The sequence below is a fragment of the Acanthopagrus latus genome, chromosome 11 (assembly GCF_904848185.1).
Source record: "Acanthopagrus latus isolate v.2019 chromosome 11, fAcaLat1.1, whole genome shotgun sequence".
Lineage (NCBI taxonomy): Eukaryota > Metazoa > Chordata > Actinopteri > Spariformes > Sparidae > Acanthopagrus > Acanthopagrus latus.
In genome coordinates this window covers 9,618,139-9,634,505 of record NC_051049.1, presented here as the reverse complement: position 1 = coordinate 9,634,505, position 16,367 = coordinate 9,618,139, and the positions used below count along the sequence as shown (strand labels likewise).

The following is a 16,367-nucleotide window of genomic DNA, read 5'->3' as shown; positions in this document are numbered from 1 at the left end:
AGTGGCGTTCGAGTACCTCAAAATTGTACTAAAGTAGAGTATTTGTGTTGATGTACTTAATTACATGTCAACTGTTATTGATTTTAGTGGAGAAGCTTCCTCTTGGACCTTTGGAGGTTGTGCACAGACATTTCTGAAAACAAAGACATCTCAAACTTGCATCATTGTTGATTTTCTAATAATACATGGAAGAATTCAGGACTGTGGTGAGACTAAAACGATGTTGTGACCGGTTTATTCCTTTGGGATCGCTGGAACTTGTTGGAGAAATTCCTCTGTAATCTAAGAGGAGTTCAGAAGGGTGAATGTGTCTGTTTGGGGAGATAATCACAGAACGATGTACAAAATTAGAGTCCAGAGTGACTACATGAAAGAGGCCACAAACTCATGAGATATGACGTGATCACTCATAATATTTGTGAATGAACTTGAGAAGCTCTAGAAAAAAAAAAAAAACCCTGAAACAAAGGTTAAAGGGCAACTCCGGTCATTTCACATGTTAAAGTGTGTTTATATGACGTATGTGGGGTAAAAAGCAGTACAAAGCCTTTTGTGGCTCCAGAGGAAGCTGCGTGTAATCTGGTAAACTGATGTCACTCAGAGGCAAAATTGCATTTTGGGTAATGTCAGCTCCAGGTTTTGAAAAGGAAGAAGACTGTGTGGTTCCGCTGTATCGATTTTTTTTTAAAACTGCCCATGGATAGTCCAGGAGTTTCGGTGCAATGCTAGGGCAGTGGAGTGTTTTTCAAAACCTGTTGCCTACATTACCCACAATGCAATTTAGCCGTTGACCTCAAGGTAGATATTTTATCAGCTCACATGCAGCTTCTCCTGGAACCACAAAATGTTATCCTTGTCTATTTGTGACCCCTTGTTGACTTTTGCTTTTTCTTGTTTCCTGCCCTGATAACAATCTCATGACCCCTTAGATTCATCTCACGACCCCATGTGGGGGTTTCATTCCACAGGTTTGGGACACTTACAGACACTTTCTCTTTGTAGATGATGCACCTTTAATTTCAGGGGCTGCAGCGTGATTTTAATAGAAACTGACACTGATGTTAGTGTCTTTTTTCGTCACGGTATGTGAAGATCTTATACTAATTCAGTATTGTGGAAAGCTGCACACTTGTCTGCTCTTAAATATGTGAGATTTTAGGCACCACACAGGGAATCTGATAGAAAGCTCATTTTAACGTTGACTTTCTCAAAAACATCAACACTGGAACAAAAAGCAGTGTTACTCACTGAGGGGCTCTGCACATCATTGTTGCCCTCTGGTACAACAGGCCGTCCTTCAGCCTGAGGAGGAAGGTTCAAGTATATCGGCAGGCTTCTTCTACTGAAGTGTCCTTTGGCAATTCACTATTCTCAGAGGGAAAAAAAACTCCCTGCAGGCTAATTAACTGTCCTGCAGTGTATCTATATGTTTGGTGTCTCTGTATCATCAGTATATGATCTGGCCGCAGTCACCTCGCCCCTGTATTGAGGCTAAATTCTGCCGCTGCTATGATTAGATCAGTCAAAACACATTCCAGTTTAATTTGGTTATTAAACTGAACACTGACTGAGGCTGCGAACTCAAACTATAACTGTACGTTCAATCAAAATCTCTCTATTAGTCTGTATTTGTACTAGATTGGGTTAAAAAAATTCTTTAGAGTCATCCCTTTCAGTTTGTTCACATTCTGTCCCAGAAATTAAAGAGAAAAACCATTATTACATACGTCTTTCTTCTTCGGTGCAGTGTGTCAAAACTGCTACACAGACCTCAGTAGATTTCCTCAGTATAGAAAAGCCGGTGTGCTTTCATCTTAATGTGTATATTTAGAGGTAATAACTGAATCACTGCACAAGCTGCATTACTGACTATATTTGGATGTGAGACAATGCTCTCCTATAAATAATAGAGTGAGAACGTATAAGTGTGCATCATCAATGGGAGACAATAACTCTGTTTCTCTCTCACACACACAGACACACACACACACACACACACACACACACACACACACACACACACACTTTGAGATCCCCAAGACGTGGCTCAAACTGTGCACCTGATGCAATAGTTAGCAACATCCCTGCAGACTGCCTTTACCTCCAGGATTCACCTGCGTGGGGCCCCCAGTCAATCCGACAGAGAACAGTGCACACGCTGTAGATGTAGCAAGTTAATCACCTGCAGGTAAGGGGGTTGGGGGAATTATACAGTTTGCTCACTGTGCTGTTTATGTAAATGCATTCTCCATACATTCATATTCTAAAACTCGTTGAGAGCTCCATCGGCTGAACGCAAGCACGGATATTAAATATTTCAAATGCACGAGGCGAGAACCATTAAGCAGAAACTATAGACAGACAGAGCGAGAGAGAGAGATAAAGGTGCCTTTGAGAACTTTCTGTATCAAGTCCACTTTTTTTCTTTCTTTCTTTTTCTTTTTTTTTTTTCATTTTCCTGAAACTTCTCACTTCTGCTTTCGACAAGATCAGCCTCTACTCTTTTAGAGCATGCGGTGAGGCTGTCGAATGCAGAAATAGCCTGCCTGGTCAGTGTACATGTGTGAGAGCAATTGTTCACATTGTGTACCTTTTATAGCTACACTTATCTACATCTCAACAGAATGAAGGGTTACACCTTGACACACACACACACACACACACACACACACACACACACACACACACACACACACACACACACACCAAACCCCAACCTCTAACAGAACAATAAGTCCTCTGTCACCCAGACTTTAAGTATGTCAAGGTGTTTTCCGTCCAGTAGTGCGTATCTTACGTGTTTATAAATATATATGGTTCAAATCAAGTGTCAATTTCTAATAAATCAGACGAGTTAACTTACTGCATTACATAAAGTATTGGTGAAGGTTGAGGTGACTGGATGCAGTGAACAACATAAACTTGTGCTTGTTTCCAGGGCAACAAGAGCAAAGTTAATTAGATTCGGAGAGTCTGAGGAGCTGCTAAGAATAAGACGGGGTATAACACACAATGAAGAGGGGTTAGCTGAGGCCACCACTGCTGCTGCGAATTCCTCAAAAGTTAGCTGTAATGTACACCTTGCCCCGGTATCACTTCGCAAAGAGACACTTGAGGACACTTTCCCTCTCCGAAGACTCAGTTCAGCTCATTTTTTTTCTGGATCGCTCTGAGTCTCATAAGATAATCAAATGGCTTGTTAAAAAGAGGCGTTATAATCCTTTAATCACTTTGTGAAGATACCACCACAGCATAAAAATGTAGGTTAATCTATAAGCTCCATTGTCATGAGGAGTTATTTTGTTATTTGAGGTGTGTGTTTCCCCCCCAAAAAAGTGCTTTTGATGACTTTTTTATTTTTTTTTGGGCACTTTCCACTAACAAAAAAATGCATATTAATTAGATGCAAATGATATAAATTTAGTAGCAGGATTTGGACAGTTTTCATGTCCTTTTTGTCCAGCCGGGGGTGTTTTGTGTCCAGTGAGTGGGGCTCTGCCTCCCTCCAGGAGCACGTCAACGCATTGTTTCCAAGGATCCAGGAGAAAAAGTCCATTGTTGTTGCGAAGTTTTTAATCTGGGGATTTAAAGCACATCACATGCTCAGACGGGGCAGCGGGGCGCTACACCACAACAGCCAACACTCCTGCAAGAAAAAAAAAATCCATGCTGGGGAAAAGGAAACCATTCATCCAGAGAGGACAGAGGGAAAACATTTCTTACACACTGCGATGCCTGCGCACTTCATGGGAGTTTAGGATCGTCGGAGAAACACGTTGAAGAAGAAAAAGAAGAAGAAGACGAAGTCCGACCCGAGGAGGCTGTTTGTTTTATTCTCTGGAGAAACCTGCCCGCATCAGCATGTCGCTCAAATACAGCCAGCGGTCGTTAATAGTTCTGTCGTTACTGGGGATTTTATCGGCCATCATGTCTGTGCTATCGGTCATCCTGATCTTCCAGCTCCAGTCCCAACAGGCGGCCGTGAAGGAGTCTCCCCCTCCGTCCACCTCCGCGCTCATACCCGCTCCCGTGTGGGCCGTCCTGCTGCCCGTGTCCACGGTGCTCTCCGCGCTGTCCCTCACCCTGCACCTGAGCTCCGTGGTGGTGTGTCTCCTCCACAGCTACTTCTCCACAGAGGTCTGCCGAGGAGAGCAGGACACTGACAGGTATTCAGTCCAGCTCCTCTAACACTGCGGTGGTGTTCTGCTGCTGTTAAGGTCCAAATAGTTCAGAGCAGGTAGTTCCGGTCAGTTGTGACAGGCCCCGGGGTCACGTTTTAAGGCTTGTGATGGCCTAAACTAATACACCAACTCATTTCATAATTGATTATTCGGTTTGAGGAAAATTTTTTAAAAAAATTCTCAGATACCAATTTGCTAAATTTGAATGTTTTCAAGATTATTTACTCGTCGACAGAAAACTGAATACCATTGGGCTGTGGACAAAATAGGACTTTAGGGGACGCTATCTTGGGTTTTTGGAAATGACTGAGATGCAACAGTTATTTTTTTTTCTGTTTTTAGCATTTTATAAAGCATAAAGGACTAATTGATTAATTGAGAAGATAATAGTTAGTCGCAGCCCTAATGGCCTCACAGTTTTTTGCAGCATTAACACACGCTTATGTAGGAAAGCAACATTTGAAGCAGGACTTAGCATGATTTTAGCCATGCTAGCTAGTTGTTAACTGGCATTATATAGATTTTTGTAAAATATCTCATCATCAGGTTTACTATTGCAATGTTACTATAACGCATAGGTACGAGGTACATTGTACATTGGTACATAGGTACATTGGTACATTGTACATTGTACATTGTCACTGTTGTTAGCATGGCTTACTGAGCCAACACGCTAACAATGGCTAAAGCTACACTAAGCAGCAGTTAGCAGGTACTCTAGTTACTGCCCCCCATTTGTGGCCAATTCTTACATATTGCACCTTGAAACAAATTATGTTGCATAAATACTTTTTTCACATGGAATAGTTGGATAACACAGGTGTTACTAATCACATTAATCAATCATCTATGTCCAAATGTAACAGTCTTAGTTAATAATGTGTTTTTACATGACTTTTTCCATTTAAAAATGACTGCTGCGATAGAAGGGTCTATTTCAGTTAAACAGCTTGTTTATTTGAAATAAATGACCAGGCAAATAGAAACCTCTGTGATACATGGTGCAACCCAACACAACAGCACTGTAATAAATCCTACCAGGGGTAAGCCTTTTTACAATCTTGTTGTTGACATACAGGCTCGAGATACAGTTAGTTAATTCCACTGGATTTGTGAGGGTGTAGTTTGTTTGTGTATGTAAATGAGAAAAGCAAAACACGTAACAACTTTAAATATAAAACACAGTGCACAACACCAACACCACAAAGAGCAGAGCCTCATGTAATAGCCCTGACTAATTTAATGCCTCTTCAGAAATATGTTTTAAGACACATTGTAATTATTATACAGCTAAAGCACTGAATTGCATTTCATCCTGCACAAGGTCACGTCTTTCGGGTCTGCACAAAGATGTTGCTGTAAGTGGAAAATAACATTTAATCAGTTTGGTGTGCATTTCTGCCTGAGCCCACACAATCTTCTTTAAATGTTCTCGTTTAACCACAGCGGATCCTGGTCAACCGACTTTCATTAAAAGAAAAGTTTAGTTTCAGTTGTGTCAAAGGACCGTCCTTCTGTGTCAGAGTGCAGAGGCCCTCACTGCAGTATTATTGAACGACCCCCACCTCTCGACCCCTATGAGTCCCATCTAAACAATGGCCTTCCCCTCATTATGCACCCAGTACACAGTCTCCTAGCTGGCCCTTTCCCACGTCGGTTTACAAATCCAACAGCATACCCCAGGACCCCCCGACTGACAGAGGGGACATTCCAAGAAAATGTGAATAATAATGAGCTATTCAAAATATCCTGCATTTAAACTCATTAATCAAATGTTTCAGGACTTTCAGTTCTGATGTATAAACTCATCAGGGGAGACTTAAAAAAAGGACAGTTAAGCTAAAGCGGTCCAATTTACTGAAACAAAAGAAAATGGTCAACACAGAAATGATGTTGCATAAAATCATCTTCATTTATTCAGTGATGAGAAAACTACAGTAGCAGTGTTTTAAGTGTAAACATATCTCAGGCACGACATTCAACACATGACATTTGTTTCCACAGAGCAGACTGGTTTCTTTTGGACAGCAGAGCTGTGCGACATGTGGCTATTGGATTGTTCTGCCTAGGGGTTTCTGTTTATCTGTCAGGTAAGAACAAAAGAGTGAAGATTCTGGATTTTCTCTTTAAGAACATGTTGACAAATCTGGCATGTACAGAAAAACAAGTTAGAACTGTTCTTACATGTCTTAAGCTTTTATAATTTGCATGCAGGGTGCTTTTTAGTCCTCTAACAACAAACTCACAAAACCCTGAAAACTAGTATCCAAAACATTGGCGGTGCAGTGGATTTTTCAACCGCAGGGGCAAAACCAGCACAGCCGCTTTCTCTCTGGTCCTTCCAGAGACTCTGAGAGAACAATGCATTCTTTGAGCAGCGTCCATGACTTAAGTGTTTTTAATGCTGGACCTGGCAGTGCTGTGGTGCGCTGTTCCACTGAGCAGCTTGTACTATGGGGCTCACTGGAGGCAGTCACTCCATTGTGATGAGGAGGTGTCGCCCTTATGACCTCCCCTTCAGCCTCAACCAAGAGGTAGCAGAGCAGGAGACTGTAGAGGCAACACCAACAGCTCAGGAAGTCACGTCACATCCCAGTGCTGTGCTTTTCTCCCCCTTCCTTTAGCATGCTTGAGTCCATAGTCCTTTTCCTGGAAATAAACACAGAACAACTCAGCTAAGAAAAGCTTTGATATTTCAACAAAATTAAATACATTTTTCTCAAACAGCATCAGTAATGAGGAAATAAAAAACTAGCAATAGTTGAAATTAGCAGCAAACTGAGACACAAGTGAAAATAATGACTTTCAGGTTATTTGTTGAAAAGTTATTTGGCGTACTCAATAATAGATGTTGGTCACTTGTTGTGTTTTCGTGTATAAAAATTCTGTTTCTCTTCCTTGGCAGCTATGTCCATCTTTATGCTCCTGATATTTGAGGTGGAGACGGGCATTGCAACCGCTTGCATACTCTCCTCAGGGATCTTAATCCTACTGGTCATTGTGATCCACTCTCTGGTCAAAGCCTCTCGCACCGCCAAGCACTATCACCCGGACCACATTGACACCCTCTTCCAAAACGACCATAGGAGCAGCAGCACACCTGTCTCCCGACCCTGTGAGCTCAAAATAGGCATCGACAAACCGCGGATGCACCGCAGCCACTCTCATCTGCAGCATCCGATCTCCCAACCTCACTGTGGCACCCCAAGACAGCGAGAACCATACCAGCAACAGCAGTACTCTCCTGTTGGAGGCTCCCAGGGCCACGTGAGCGATAAAGACGGCTACAGCAGTGGCGGAAGTTGTCCCCGAATGCACCGGACCTTGTCTACTGAATCTGGTTTACTGCAGGCCCAGGCTAAACCCTGGAATGGGGTCAACAATGAGATGAGGAGTGTCCTAGCTCGCAAGTCAGGGATTACTGCAAAAGACTCAACTCTTGTGTGACATGAAGGAAGCTGAGTTTGTGGTTAAAGACATTGGTTGATTTCTAAGTGTCATCTCAAGCAGATATAGAACTGACAATTTTGACCTTTATATATGCGACATGTTTATCCTGACTGATTGCAGAGAACATGGGAAAGAGAATAAAAAAAATGTATACCGACATTTTCACCTTAGCTGATTTGCCCTATTCAGATTATACAGCATTTTCAATTTAATCTGAACAAACTTGGCACAACTTTTATTTTTGTAGTGTTTTTTATGAATGAACTTGATTTGATTCTCATTATACACACCAGTGTTGCCCAAGTATCAATCTGGCAAATTTATAGCTTTCATTGTGATAATGTAAATACTTTATTCTGCTGTTTATGGAGGCTTTTTTGCCAAATATTTGTGCACAATGTGCAGATGTGTTTTGTTATACATTGCTCAAAATTATTTCATATCAAATTTAAACTAATTAAGTTGAGAGAACATAATTCACTTTTAAGGTTGGATGTTTTTCCGATGCCTATGACATTAAAATGTTCGAAACATCTGCTAATGTCATTTAAATTCATGTTTCAATACCCTCTAAGACAGAACGCTGTGTTTACATGTGATGATTTCATGTCTGGAGGAGCTACTAACCTTGGACACCTCTGTCCAGAGGTCATGAAGAAGTGGATGGGGCATGTGGAGCAGAGACAAGGGGACTGGGAGAGGGGGTCACATCATGTAAGCTTCATGCAGGTGTCAGTGGGGAACAAAAAAACAAATAAAAACAGAAAATATGAAGGACCCAGTAACTACAAAGAGTTAAGAACAGGCCTGGTCAACGTTTTGCAGTTGTTGGGGAAACAAACTGTCGGAAACTTAAAGTAAAATGACGTCCAAAATTATTAACTGGTACGAATGACTATAAATGGGATTAAAAGGGATTACAAAAACAAACTGAATCAAAGGTCATGTGTGAACAATGATATGACGTGGATCAAAGAAGGAACACAAACAGGATAAAACTCCAAACAGCAGGGTGTCCAGGGGAGGGTGGTGTGGTGAGCTACATCCTAAAATACAATGATCTGTTCAAATATTGACACAGTTAAATCAATGACTATTTTTGGTTTGTAAAAATAATTGTGCATGGAAGCCACCTCAAATGATAATATCAAAAATATTGATGTCAGTTATGAACATTTGACAGTTTAAATACTAATATTCTGCAGTATCAACACACCCGTACCAGCTTTGCCCTCAAGTTTTGATATTTTTCAAGGTTTTGTATCCATCTTTAAGTTAGAAATTACAGTATTGTAACAACACTAGAGGAAACAATCGTGGTTAGGGTTATATACCACCCTTACAATACCCTGAGGCATTATGTTGGTAGATATATGTCTTATTACCACTGTCTTAATTAATTAAATAATCATTCAAATGTCTTAAACCTATAAGCTCTGCATTTGCATAAAACCTTCCAGATATGAAAAACAGAGTTGCACTCAAGTCACTATTCAACAGTGCTGGAGGTCGTATAATTTGAAGCAGCCATAAGCATGTGTTTTATATAGAAGAGGTGAGTTAACTAAGAGTCAATAAAACTAACTTGGCAGCTGAACAAATGTTTGTATCTTATGGTGCACATTTTGTTGCTTTGAATTGATTTTTGATACAACTGAAAGAAACAGAACTTAGTTTCAGCAAAGGTTAGACAGGGACAGCTAATAAAATGTAGCGATCTAGATATCTTTGTATAGTTAACTTCTAGTTAAATATATAAGAATAAATAAAAAGGGACAAGAACAATTCAAAAAACTGCATTAATGCTAAGACTTGAAAAAAAGATTAATAAATGCTTGAAAACATTATGTGGATGTGTTGGTGTAATCTAACTTCTGCCTCCTACCTGCGTCCTTGAGAGTTGCTTATCTGTTCCTTCATGCTGATGGCCTGACGGAGGAGGCTGTCGATATTTTTGAAGTACATGCTGCTGTTCGTCATGCTCTTCACAGCGCTGCAAAAACCAACAGATCAATCAAAACATCAACAGTCACGATTCTGTGAATGTAATATGTGGGCCGATGCTTCTTCTCACCTGCATGCATACTCTACAGTGTAGATGGCTCCTTGACTCTGCTCCTCCCAGCTCTGCATGTCTGTCTGCATGACAAATGACAGCTAGACCATCAAATATTCAGGAAAAGGGTATAACTAAATTATACTGGTAGTTGGTACAGAACACACAGAGCTTTTGAGTGCAAATCATATGGCCAACCACCACCACCACACAAGCAAACTTTTGCAGATAATTGCAGATTTTAGAGTCACAAATAACAGCAAAACATGAGTTTATACAATCATTTAGTCTATGATAGAAATGAAATGCTGTTTAACCTTTCTTTTCCCAAGTGACAGAGTGACTGTGTGCCAGGTGCCAGATAAAACTGTATCATGTAAATGCTTTTAATTTTCAACATCCATTGATCAATATCTAATTGATGATGATGTGATGAAGCAGAAAACTTGTCCGTTGTCTGTTTAATTTACATAGACTGAAAGGCGTTAAGTGAGGCATAGTTCCCTCCTTTATACATTTTAACTCCAAAACTGTTCTGCTTTCTGACTGTATGTTCAGGCTTTTGCTAGTTTATCACTCTTATACAATGGAATTATGGCCCATGTGAACATGTAAAAAAACTGAAGCCATTGTATGTGATATGCACTTTTTATACAATAATTCATACACAGATTTCATGATGTGTCGTTTCATGATTGTCCTGCGATTTATCGATTACTGCAGATCGCTTAGTTGTGGCATTACTGTTGTCGTGGGCAAGGTATCGCGCATAGTATTGTGAGTTAAAATGTGATTCCCACCTCTAATGTAAAATGTAAACTCAATCATAAACATGTACTTAAGTTAATGCCACTTTAAGGAAAGTGAAAATTATTGTTATTTTTTTGGTAAAGGCAGATGTTATGGCAGCATCCTCTCCTTGGCATGACGGAGCGATTGTCACCAGTCGGATACAACTAACCTGTCTGGGGTTGTTCAAAGCACTATGCAAAATCGTGTCTGAAGTTTATTTCCCCTTCAGTGCTCAGGCTGTTGTTCATCTAACTGTGTGACACAGGTTGAATTACCTTGTGCTGCACCAGTTCGGGCAGGGACCTCCTGACGTGCTCCTGCAGCCTGTACAGAGCCACTGACGGCTCGTTAGCCAGGACGTACATGCTCTCCGTGAATTTGTCAGTCACTGCGGGGTCAAACAAGTACAGAGACATGATTAGAAAGCACGGCTCGTGTTAAAAAGAATATAAAAAATGGAGTGAAAACACCTAGCTGCACGGGACATTGACGAATAGCAATGTAAACAGAGCGCTAGCATAGCATTAGCTTAGCGGCGAAGGTGAGCTAGCGGCTACTAGCTTAGCTCTCAGCCCTCTGAGATAACGACGAGGTGAGTTACCGAGCTAATGTTTACCTCGTCTGACTTTGAGTTGCATCTCCTGGTCCTCCATGACGATGAAAGCAGGTTAAACTGATAAGACAGTGCGGCCGCAGCGCCTCTCGTGTCAGCTGATCCTCGCCCGCTTCCGTATTGTTGTTGTCATGTGTCACACGACGATGTTCCGGACAGAAATACCGATTATTAAAAAAACAGTTCTTCCGTCACAGGGGTACGAAGAAAAAAAAGCTGCGAGACGATACGCCGGGGTTGAATCACACGCGTTTATTATTTTCCTCTCGTCAAAATGTTTGATTAATTGTACGGCCGAATCAGCTGAGAAGATGAGCAGTGCGTGTCGGTGCACATCGGCGTCCAGCGGGCTCCATCGTGCGATCTGAATTAATCTTTACTTTCAGTTTTTCTCAAAAGGAAGTTGGCGCAATTTGGACCGTGAGCCTCGATGTGGTGAGTAGGCAATACGCTCATCGCTTTATAAACTAATATTGGCCACTTTTTTAAAAACCACATTATTATTTAGTTGTTGATATCTTGTGTTTTTATTTTATTTGCAGTGATCATGGAGGCCGGAGGTGATGAAGAGGTTGCAGATGGCCAAACTGTTCAGTTATCCACCGCGGATGTTTGTCCCTCCGAGTCCAGAGATGAGAGGTCCAATGGTTAGCTACCCTCTTCCCATCTGTCAACACTTTCACGACATCATTTATCCTTGTGTTTTTTTCTTCTTCTTCTGTGTATGTTTGCAGCCCTCAAAACAATAATAACATTCACAGTGGATGTCTTTGCTTTCCCTCACACGGCTGTGGTTCAGCGTCTCCAGAGAACTTGGATGTGGATGAAGAGGGTTTGTTCAAACACTCCACCACTCTGACCAACAAGCAGCGTGGGAACGAGGTTACAGTGCGCCCAGCTACATTAGACTGTGAGTATGGTGGCAGAGAGCTGAGAAAACTTGGTGTGCAAATCATTTTCAACATCTGGAGCATCGTGAGGTTATTAAGACTTTATTCCCATCAGCTCTGTCCATACACCAGCTGGCAGCCCAGGGCGAGGTCTCACAAGTGGCTGCACACCTGAGCAAAGGTGAGGGATCTGGACACAAAGCAGACCCAACATTTCTTTCTTTCTTTTTTTTTTTTTGTGAATTGAAATGTAAGAAAATTCCTGCACCCTCCTCTGTTTTGCAGACAGCTCACTGCTCAGCAAACAGGATGAACGGGGCTTCACTCCTCTCATGTGGGCGGCAGCGTTCGGAGAGAAGGCAGTGGTGGATTTTCTCCTGGAGAAGGTTAGAAATGATCAGTGGCCGTCTGGGAAGAACATCAAGCGTTATTGAGACAAAATGCATAATCTCACTGATGTTCATTTGTTTTTTTTTTGTTTTTTTCTTTTTCTTTTAGGGTGCAGACCCCAAAACAATTGCGAGGGAGCGAGAGAGCGCCCTGACGCTGGCCAGCTCTGGAGGTTATGTGGACATTGTGAAATCTCTTCTCAGACATGGAGTTGACATTAACACTTACGATTGGGTACATAATAACTTCCTTTTTTTAATGTCAGACATCCATGCCATTATAAAGATGGCTGAAAAACAACTGTGAATTTTATTTTGTTGTCGTTTGTCTTTTCAATCCCAGAATGGTGGGACACCTCTTCTCTACGCTGTACGAGGGAACCACATCAAATGTGTGAAGGCGCTCTTAGGTACACTGAAATCCTTTGTCGTAGTCACTACAAATTCTAACAAATTCTATATGAAAGCTTTTTAATTGCCATTGCTGTAACTCTTTTGCAGCCAACGGAGCAGACATGACTATTGAGTCGGACTCCGGGTACAGTCCAATGGCCTTAGCTGTTGCTCTTGGACACAAAAAAAGTATGTGTTTTCTTTATTTACTTAATTTCTTTTTTTTGTTGTTGTTTTTTGCTTGAATTAACATTGTTATTTCTTTTGTTTCCTAGTTCAGAAAGTGTTGGAGGACCATATTCTGAAACTCTACAAGCCGCCAACATGACGCTACAGTTACATGAATGAATGAATGAATGGACAGTCTGACACTGGTGATCTCAGATCTACAACCAGCCGTCATCGCTGGTGAGAAGACCTCTGCCACAATAATAGACCAGTACACGTGCAGAGACATTCACAGGGTGAACTTCATTTGTTGTTTTTTAAACCGTTTATTCCATTTGTATGCATTTTTTTGGATGCATTACAATGTACAAACAAGGACTAAAATGTGACATTTGCGCAGATGAATTATTTTGTTTTGCTGACAGGCAGCAAAAGACTGTAAACAAGTTTTAATAAAAAAGTATTTTCATACTGTGTGTTCTGCTGGAATGGCACCTTAACTCAAAGGCACAATAAGTATAAACCGTGTGATAAATGATATATAATAAGAAAAAAAACATTCAATATGAAATAAAAAAAAAAAATTATGATTATGCCAGGCCTTCTGTGTTCAAGTGGTCAAGGGTGAGATGGCTTGACAGATCCCTGAAAGCGTCCATACCAAAAAAGGCCACATTCATATCAGTTCACGAGGTGGCAGTACAGTCAAGATGTTTTCCAAGTGCCACCACGCCATCCTGTATCCTGTACTTCACTCAGGGTCACTTCCTCTCTCATGAGAGGATTTGAAAAAGATGGTCATGAGGCTTTCTCCCCCAGGACGTCCAAGGAATAAACAATGATTCTCCCAAAAAAGTCGGCACTATTCTCAAACATTATTTTTACTTTGTCCACCGCAGGGGCCTCCTGTATGGGAAAGCTGTGGGTGTGGAGTTAAGAACAAGATAAGCATGGTATTAATGAGAACATGGACGGGAAAATATTGTCTGATACTTATTATAAACCATATAGAACAGCGCGGTGAAACACACTGTGTTCCTGGAGTGACAGGTGCAGCTTAGGCTGCTGTAAGAACACTTGTGTTGACTTACGTCATGTATCAAAGCAGAATTGCTTCAGTATTTAATTACCTATGTCTTTAAAAAAAAAAAAAAAAGATATTATCTGTAACAAGCACTGGTTGCAAACTATGATAATAATGCATTCATGCAGCTTAATGTATTATTAAATGTAAGAAAATATATAGTATTTTCATATTTTTTCTACCTGCTTTGCCAGTATATCTTAAAAAGTCTTTTCCACGTTTGGTGTCATTTATGGTGCAGGATTGACCCTGTTCTCAATCACATTTCTATAAAATGCTGCATAAAGAGCGTGGAGGATATCTGAAGAGAGTTGTTGTCCTCTGGATAAAAATGGCTAATCGTGGCCAAGTCTCCCTCTTTTGGGCAACCTGCAGAAAGCACAAGTGAAAATCATTTATCTAGCCACAAGAAATGGAAAACATTAAAATCAGCAAGTGTTGGATTATCACATGAGAAAACAATTTGTGTCTAGGTGTTACCTTCTAGTTTGCATGTTTTTGCCGAGAAGCCTCCCTGGAACTGGACTTTTAACTGTGACACCCTGACAGACTGGGGGAACTCCAGAATCACCCACTGACATTCACCCTGTCAAAGATCATGCTGATGATTCACACCCAGATTGACTGTGGGAAGTTTTTTTTGAGTATAGCTGTTTCTCTGTTCTCTACCACACAGGAACTGTAAGTAGGGTGTCAGTATCACACTGGAAAATCGACTGAACATATATGATTTAAAACAGTCTGTATGTATATTTGGCATACATTACACTGCAACACAAAAAGGTGAACTGCACACAGCTGGAAAACATTCACATGTGAACAGATCCAGGAACAGCTCAGAAAGCTAAACATGGTTACATTTTTATGGAAAACATTTGCGCTTTTGGTGGCGATTAAGTAGAGGTTATGTGAGTTTAAAAGCCACTCGGAGCATTATCTTTGCCTGGTGTACAATGATGAAGGATTTGTCTTTCTTGTATATCAATGGAAGGAGCAGAATAATGTGACAAACACTATACTTCTGTATTCACTGATTACAGTGTGTCCTTGACATTACTTCAGGTGTGGTGGACCATGACAGTAAGAATATTACCAGCACAGCAAGGTAATTGGAAATTGATCATTATAACCTAGATAATTAAAGGAAACCGTAGGAGAGTAGCTGTTCAATCATGATTAGTTTTCCAAAATTGACAATATTAATGCTGCATACCACTAAAACCAACACTAAGACCAGGTATAGGTTAGGGACAAACACCGAAATGAAACCACTGCTACAAAACAATAACAGAGGACACACAGGAGCATTACCTGGTCTGAGTTCCAGCACGTCTCTTCATTGCTGTCAAACATATATTTCTTTCCATACTGCTTCACGTCTCGGTTCAGCACTGAACTCACCCTAAAAAATAGGAGGGGACAAAATCCCAGTTCTTAGTGTTCATCTCTACTAGCTAACAGTAGCTAAAACACACAGCAACAGACAGCATTAGGTGTTTCATTTACGTGTCCGAACGAGAGACAGTCATTTGACCGAGTCACAGTTCAGTGCAGGTGGCTGTCTCTTTATTCAGTAACTGTTATTTCTTTACCTGCTCTGAGTGTCACTGCAAATCAATGAGGACGCCATGTCGCATGTTTAAACCCACCAGCTGCCGCCAAGCGATGCGGCAGCGCGCTCCGGCTTTACGACAGTGACGTCATCGGGCAGCTGCTTCTCTTAACCTATGTTTCTTCCCGCCACTAGATGGAAGTGACGCTCCGTTACAACAGAGAGAGTCTGTCTTCCTTCACCGGCTGCAGGTAAAGTTATATTTATCCAAGGTCCCGACGGCTCAAGATAAATAATTGAGAGCATAAATCATTAAACTTAATTCGGCTCTTTCTAATCTGTTTGCCCAGCGGTCTGGCCGGAGCAGGGCTGCGTGCTGCCCTCCATCTTGTTTGTAACTTACCTGCGTTTCTCCCTCCATGTTTTTTTTTCTTTTAAATTCTTCGTTTTTTGTTTTTTTTTGTTTTTTTTTGTCAGGAACTTCAAATACACACAAAGAAGTTATATACAAGTTTAAAGTTCCAGTCAGTTCTCAGCACAGCCATACACCAACAAACACGACAAAACAAAACATAATTGTCTAAATAGTCTATTTGTTTTGGTAAATTTCTGGTTTGTCAGACCAACATTTTCAATGGAAGTCAAATGTTTTAATGTCAGAAGTGACGGGGGGCCATTCGTCAAGCCATTTCATTTTATGAATGTAATAAACTAAAATATTTAAAATTAACCATGAATGAGAAGTTGGACTTTGTTAAAATAATGAGTAAAATATCGGTCTTTGTTAAAGTGACACCTT

The 16,367-nt window shown here is 40.9% G+C and overlaps 5 protein-coding genes across 10 annotated transcripts in view; 3 read left to right on the top strand and 2 right to left on the bottom strand.

Annotated features, from left to right (window-relative positions):
* Positions 1-3,548: 3,548 nt before the first annotated feature.
* Positions 3,549-8,166, top strand: tmem221 (transmembrane protein 221). Its single transcript, XM_037113665.1, has 3 exons — positions 3,549-4,166; positions 6,186-6,271; positions 7,087-8,166. Exons 1-3 carry the CDS (start codon positions 3,862-3,864, stop codon positions 7,626-7,628), a joined length of 933 nt encoding a protein of 310 aa, XP_036969560.1. The 5' UTR covers positions 3,549-3,861; the 3' UTR covers positions 7,629-8,166.
* borcs8 (BLOC-1 related complex subunit 8) lies at positions 6,070-11,525 on the bottom strand. 4 transcript variants are annotated; one of them, XR_005077604.1, is made up of 6 exons: positions 11,096-11,525; positions 10,755-10,867; positions 9,706-9,770; positions 9,517-9,624; positions 8,259-8,364; positions 6,070-6,830 (listed from the first exon to the last, which is right to left on the bottom strand). XR_005077604.1 is itself a non-coding variant. In XM_037113669.1 (6 exons), the coding sequence occupies exons 1-5, from the start codon at positions 11,130-11,132 to the stop codon at positions 8,281-8,283; spliced, it is 393 nt and encodes a 130-aa protein (XP_036969564.1). In that variant the 5' UTR covers positions 11,133-11,525; the 3' UTR covers positions 6,070-6,830; positions 8,259-8,280. The 4 variants fall into 4 exon arrangements, 3 of the variants coding, with proteins under 3 accessions (XP_036969564.1, XP_036969566.1, XP_036969565.1); XM_037113669.1 differs by having other exon boundaries at positions 8,259-8,350; XM_037113671.1 differs by having other exon boundaries at positions 8,259-8,323.
* rfxank (regulatory factor X-associated ankyrin-containing protein) lies at positions 10,890-13,403 on the top strand. Its single transcript, XM_037113666.1, has 10 exons — positions 10,890-11,071; positions 11,479-11,527; positions 11,635-11,739; positions 11,892-12,002; positions 12,098-12,163; positions 12,268-12,368; positions 12,481-12,606; positions 12,715-12,781; positions 12,873-12,953; positions 13,040-13,403. Exons 3-10 carry the CDS (start codon positions 11,640-11,642, stop codon positions 13,090-13,092), a joined length of 705 nt encoding a protein of 234 aa, XP_036969561.1. The 5' UTR covers positions 10,890-11,071; positions 11,479-11,527; positions 11,635-11,639; the 3' UTR covers positions 13,093-13,403.
* LOC119028117 (nuclear receptor 2C2-associated protein) lies at positions 13,241-15,765 on the bottom strand. Of its 2 annotated transcripts, none has more exons than XM_037113667.1 (5): positions 15,609-15,761; positions 15,328-15,418; positions 14,497-14,602; positions 14,318-14,385; positions 13,241-13,853 (listed from the first exon to the last, which is right to left on the bottom strand). In XM_037113667.1, exons 1-5 carry the CDS (start codon positions 15,644-15,646, stop codon positions 13,731-13,733), a joined length of 426 nt encoding a protein of 141 aa, XP_036969562.1. In that variant the 5' UTR covers positions 15,647-15,761; the 3' UTR covers positions 13,241-13,730. The 2 variants fall into 2 exon arrangements, with proteins under 2 accessions (XP_036969562.1, XP_036969563.1); XM_037113668.1 differs by lacking the exon at positions 13,241-13,853 and adding an exon at positions 14,044-14,068 and having other exon boundaries at positions 14,280-14,385; positions 15,609-15,765.
* The window catches only part of ncanb (neurocan b), a 185,907-nt gene continuing 185,223 nt past the window's right edge, over positions 15,684-16,367 (top strand). For both annotated transcript variants that reach the window (XM_037113662.1, XM_037113661.1), the window contains exon 1: positions 15,684-15,819. The gene's annotated coding sequence lies outside the window, so the exon portion shown is untranslated. The remainder of the gene's footprint in view (positions 15,820-16,367) is intronic.